The following is a 6,075-nucleotide window of genomic DNA, read 5'->3' as shown; positions in this document are numbered from 1 at the left end:
TCAGCCTGCTAAACACGAGAGGGTGAGTTCTAAAAGTATATCAATTTTAATATATTGTAATATACTATACCACAGTTAGTTCTGACCTCGCTGACATGATTGGCGCTCTGAAATAATCTCTTTAAATACCACTCCGCCTTATTCACCTGTAATATGCCAACAGCAACCAGCTTTTAGAAAAAGGAACAGCTGCTTTATTACAAATAACAATCTTGCTGAAATACTGAGGAATGTATTTACACACTCAGCAGATGTTAATGGTTCATATTACACTGTAAAATGATTCAACATTAAGAAGTAGTGGTAGTAATATTAATAAGAACTTTATTAGTCCTGATTGGGTCTTTTTTTCCAGTAAAATCATGCATGGCAACAAAACAACACAACAGATTGACTCTGAAACTTGATTTTATAAATAATAAAACCTCAAAAAGTAAATTAACAGAACAACAATCTGCTAACATTCTGTTAACTTACACTTTACTGTCAAAAGTATGTGGATCCCCCTCCTAATCATTGAGTTCAGGTGTTTGCCGTGCCCATTGCTAACAGGTGTTTAAAATCAAGTACGATGCGATCTCCATAGACAAACACTGATAGTAGAATGGGTCGTACTGAAGAGCTCAGTGACTAAATGTGACACCTCTGCCACGAATTGTGAAATTTCTGCCCAGCTAGATCTGCCCTAGACAACTGTAAGTGCTATTATTGTGAAATGAAAGCATTTGGGAGCAACAACAGCTCAGCCGCAAAGTGGTAGACCATGAAACTTACAGAGCAGGGTAAAAAATTGCATGTTTTCTCTTACGTCACTCACTACAGAGTTACAATCTGCCTCTGGAAGCAACATCAGCACGAGAACTGTGTGTCGAGAGCTTCCTGAAATGAGTCTCCATGGCTGAGCAGCTGCACACAAGCCTAAAATCAATGTGCAATGCAAAGTGTCGGCTGGAGTGGTGTAAAGCTGCCGCCACTGGACTCTGGAGCAGTGGAAACGTGTTCTCTGGAGCGAGGAATCATGCTGGCAGCCTGATGGATGAATCTGGGTTTGGTGGATGCCAGGAGAACTCTACCTACCGGAATGCATAGTGCAAGCAGTAAAGTTTGGTGGAGGAGGGATGATGAGCTGGGGCTGTTTTTCTGGGTTCCATCCTCTTAGTTCCAGTAAAAGGCAATGTTAATGTTACAACAAATAGATTTTAGACAATTTTATGCCTCCAGCTTTTTGGGAAAGGCCCTTTCCTGTTCCAGCATGACTGTGCGCCTGTGCTCAAAGACTCGGTTTGATGAGTTTGGGGTGGAGGAACTCCAGTGGCCTGCACAGAGCCCTGACCTCGACCCCAATGAACACCTTTGGGATGAACTGAAGCATCAATTGATGGTTGGCCTTCTTGTCCAACATCACTGTCTGACCTCACGAATGCTCTTTCGACTGAAGTGGCAACTCCATATTAACGCCCATGGTTTTGGAACGGGATGTCCAACAAGCTCATATAGGCCACATAGCATATTATACACTTTGTTTTCTACATTGTAGTGTCAGGTAATGTCCACCAGAGGGTAGCATTGCTTTTAAAGATTTTTTGAACACAACCATGTTGCAAGCCAAGCAGGATTGTCTGCTTTGGCAAGCTTGATGATGGGGGGTGGGGGTGGGGGTGGTGTGTGTGTGTGTGTGTGTGTGTGTGTGTGGTGGGGGGGTGGATGGATTATTGTAGTAAAAGGAGGATAAAGCTAAAAAACATCCAAAAGGTGGTGCTGCCTTAAAAATACAAAGGCTGAAGCCCCGACACTAAACACTACAATGTGGCTAACCATTCCCAACATTCCCAAAAAATTTGTTACATCGCCATGGATGTGTTTATTCTGCCGAGCCTGTGGCTTGTTGGAGCATTTGAAGATTGTGTGGGTGTGTGAGACGCAGCCTTCTACGTGTCTAGACAGTTTTTGTCCAGACCAGCCCAACTCGTTCTTTAATTCTTCCCTTCATGCTTCTGTAATGTCTCTCTCTCTCCCTCTCTCTCTCTCTCTCTCTCTCTCTCTCTCTCTCTCTCATTGACTCCTCAGTCATAATCATCATCATGCGTGTATTCTCCTCCCCCTCCACATCTCTCCCTCTCTCTCCCTCTCTCTCTCTCTTTAATCTGAAATAAAAAGCTCAGACAGACTCCTCCTCCCGTTTTCCCTCTCTCTCTCTCTCTTTCTCTCTCTTTCTATCTCCCACTTTTTCCCCTCTCTCTCTCTCATGGCTTCTTCCTCTCCTCACTCTCGTGGTGGACTGTACTGACAGAAATGTGGACAATCTTCTTCCTCTCTCTCGTCCTCTCGCTCCAGCCTGGCTCAGCTGAAGAAGGTCAGAAACTACTTGGGCTTGTATGGTATATATACTGTAGTGTTTATCAGTGTAATGCATTTAGTATATCAGCATCTTCAGCATCTTAAAGGGAAATTCTGCCAAATTTTTCAAACCCTCTGCATAGTTTAGCGGTCGAGATGTAAACAAAGTCACTCAGAGTGGTTCAGTGTGAAATGGCTCGTTGTAGAGAAACTTCACAGAATTGTATTTCTTTACAGTGGTTTACTGCAGTGGCGATAGGAACCAGGCGTCGCGTATCTACAACATATTTTATTTACTATTCCAAATGATGAACCTACACATGTCTTCTGAGTTACACATGTAATGTTGATGATGGTGAAATAGTGGTAAATCTAAAAAAAATAAGTCTATTTTTTTAATTAGGGACTATTTTGCCCTATAACACCTTGCAAGTATCCCTCCACCGAGAATGGAACTTCGAAAAGGCCTAACGCTTGACATAAAACTATCGTAAAACAATGTCTCAGGCATTATTTGTAACTAAAAATTTTAATAAATAAACAAATAAAATGAGCTTTTTTTGTGAGGGAGCTTTAAGAGGCGGACACCTGGTTCCTATCATCACCATTGTGAACAATTCTGAGTTGATAAATTTCTCCAAAACAGAGCGTCTCAGATAAACCCTTCTGAATGACTGTTTACATCTACTATTTTATTACGCAAAACAACGTTGAAACATGAATGAAATTCACCTTTAATGTAATCAATATATCTAATATTTTCCACTATGTAATATATAATGTTGTGAGATTTTTTCAGGCACTAATTCAAAATAATGTTGTCATTTAAAATGATCTCTTTCTCTTTTTTATCTCTTTCTAAAGCTTAAAGACCTTATCGTTTCACTTCAAACAGGATAAGATCACTTTAAATAAGTAAAAATGTCAAAAAATACATTAAATAATCTCACAACAGTCTTATAATGAAAGATATTAGATATATTGTCTGTTTTTAAAGGAATACAGCAACACATAACATCATAGATAGCAATTTCCCTGCATTTTGAGAAGAACGGAAAGCTTCAGCAGCTGCCCATTGACTTCTATTATAAGATTTTCGCGTAAACAGGTTTTCCGTTCTTTTCCGAAAACAGGGAATCCTGTTGAAAATATTGTCCGTGGGAATCGACCATACGCTACAGACGCAGCAGATAGAGATCAGGTTTAAAAATGCCGGAATGTTCCTTTAAGTTGCTTTCACTCACTAATACACGATGTGTTATAATCAATGACGGTCACTTTACATAAGCGCTGTCTGCGGCCGAGTGTGCGTGTTGGAGTTGTTGTGTTGCGCTGAGCTCTGTGCTGCCAGGCTATCTTCACTGGTAACAAAAGCAGGGAGAAAAGGGCCAGAGGAGGGGTGCATAATAAGTTGTGTAACCTTTGTCTGGCTCTAACCCTCGTGACCCCCTTCTGTCTGCCCCCTTTTATGCCCTTTATTATGATATTATGACTGTTAGAGGTGACCCCATTGGCCCATTCAGCTCTACTGTACAGCTGTCTGTCCCTCTTCCACTCTTTACATCCCTCTTTCTCTTTCTGCGCTGCTTTCCTCGTTGCCATGTAAAGTGAGTCACGTTGGCACTGACCAGTGTGGTCAGTGGTGAACGTCTGTTCTGAATTTTCCCTCAGATTTCGGGCTTATGATTACAGTCGCAGTTGTGTGTTGATGGGCCGATAGGAGAAATACATAGACGGAAATGGAACGGCATGTTTGCGGTGGGCTACTATTAAAACACATGAGTAAGGCCTTCGGTTCAATGCCTCAGCACATTAAAGGAATAGTCCGGCATTTTTAAACTAGTCTTCATTTGGCGCCTCCGTGGCGTATGGTCGATTCCCATGGACAATATTTTTCGACAGGATTCCCTGTTTTCAGAAAAATACAGAAAACCTGTTTACGTGAAATTCGCTTATAGTGGAAGTCAATGGGCAGTTGCTGAAGATTTCTGGTCTTTTCTAAATGCAAAACAATGCAAAACTCCCAGAGTGTAAATAACCAAACTCGAATTTTACTTATAAAATGTGACTATAATGCAAAAACACTGTTCCACTTTCAAAATACAGATGTTGGGATGAGCTGAACTATTTTCTATCCAACTTTCCAACACAGTAAAAAAGTAGTTCCGGCTACTTTTGCTTTCTCTGAGGTTTCCTGGTATCCGTGGCGATCAGGTGGAAATTCTTCCTTATGTAAATCTCTGAACAAATGATACATTTTTACGTCTTTATTTAATGAAGTATTCCTGAGAGCGTTCTACAAAAATGCACATTAAACGTGCTGAATTCAGCAGCTGCCCATTGACCTCTACTCTAAGTGAGTTTTGAATCGGTACTTTCTCTATATTTTTGGGTGTTCAGGGAAACGTGCCCAAATTATTGTCTGTGGTGCTCGACCGTACTATACTAGAGTGGCAGATAGAGATTAGGTTGAAAGACACTGAATGATTCCTTTAAACAAGAACATTTGACATATATCAGCATAGCAAGTACACCGAACTGACGGGACTCAAGGGACAGGCACAAGGAACAGCTGGCATTTACAGAGAGAGAGAGAGAGAGAGAGAGAGAGAGAGATGCCCCAGTGACTTATGCTCTGTTGATTCATACTGCACTAATGCTGTATTAACCCAATAGCACACATCTTTCTTTCTGTCGTAGCTGCCAAACACTTACTCATTCTAAACCAGCACAACACCACTCACACCGCAAACTGCGTTAGGTAGATGTTTCGGTTATGCTAGATAGTGAGGCTTTTATTGGAATGCAGTAAGAGTGCTCAGGTATCTTCTCCCTCTGCGTTGTGTGATTTTGAGCCTACTCGCACTACATTTCCACAGTTTACTGCAGTGCTACACAGTTTTCCACAGTTTACCATTGTTTAGTCGCTTCGTTCACCAAGGAGCACTGTAGCTTAATGCTAACATCCTGCTAAACCTGACAAAGATGGCAGTTATCAGCTGTAAATAAAGAAGAGAACAAGCTTTTACCTTCGATTTAACTGAGTGAAATACTGTACAGTGTCTGTTAGCTGTGAAGCTAGCATTAGTAGCAACCAGCATTGATCATCACCCAGATAGCAGACAGTTTTGGGCCGATTCTGGCTTTCCTATGTGAGTGTTGGTTGACTACTGGGTAGATGGGCCAGAACAGGGCCAGATCCTGGACAGCTTCATGCCATTTCCTTGTTTCTACATTTGTGGGGCAATTCTGGTGTGAATATTGTGGACCGACAGGGTAGTCGGGCCAGATTGGGAACAGATTTGGGCCATATCCTTTGGTACTACTCACTTCACAGTGTGTGGGCCAGATCTGGGCCTAGGACCCAGAGGTATACTGGGCCAGAACAAACCAACGATGTGGCCCACAAGTGAGCCAGACAAAAGGAAGCTGATATGTTGGTCAACACCAAATGTAGCATGTTGTCTTTTGGATGCTGGTATACTGACCAACCAGCATGACCATGCTGGGTGACCATCTAAACATTTACATTTGTGGCATATGGCAGACGCTCTTATCCAGAGCAACTTACAATTTGATCATTTTACACAGGTAGGTGAAGGTAGTGTTAGGAGTCTTGCCCAAGGACTCTTATTGGTATAGTGTAGGGTGCTTACCCAGGTAGGGGATTGAACCCCAGTCCCCAGAGTAGAAGGCAGAGGTGTTACCAACTACACTACTCCAACCACCAGCACTAGA

The 6,075-nt window shown here is 42.0% G+C and overlaps 1 protein-coding gene across 1 annotated transcript in view; it reads left to right on the top strand.

Annotated features, from left to right (window-relative positions):
- Window positions 1-2,103: 2,103 nt before the first annotated feature.
- Window positions 2,104-6,075, top strand: part of ephb6 (eph receptor B6) — a 113,043-nt gene continuing 109,071 nt past the window's right edge. The window contains exon 1 of the mRNA XM_036595408.1: window positions 2,104-2,353. Within this exon, the coding sequence (XP_036451301.1) occupies window positions 2,293-2,353 (61 nt within the window). The 5' untranslated portion in view covers window positions 2,104-2,292. The remainder of the gene's footprint in view (window positions 2,354-6,075) is intronic.

This window comes from Colossoma macropomum, unplaced genomic scaffold, assembly GCF_904425465.1.
Source record: "Colossoma macropomum unplaced genomic scaffold, Colossoma_macropomum, whole genome shotgun sequence".
NCBI lineage: Eukaryota > Metazoa > Chordata > Actinopteri > Characiformes > Serrasalmidae > Colossoma > Colossoma macropomum.
The sequence above is the reverse complement of the archived record's forward strand: the minus strand, read 5'-3'. Positions and strand labels throughout refer to the sequence as shown.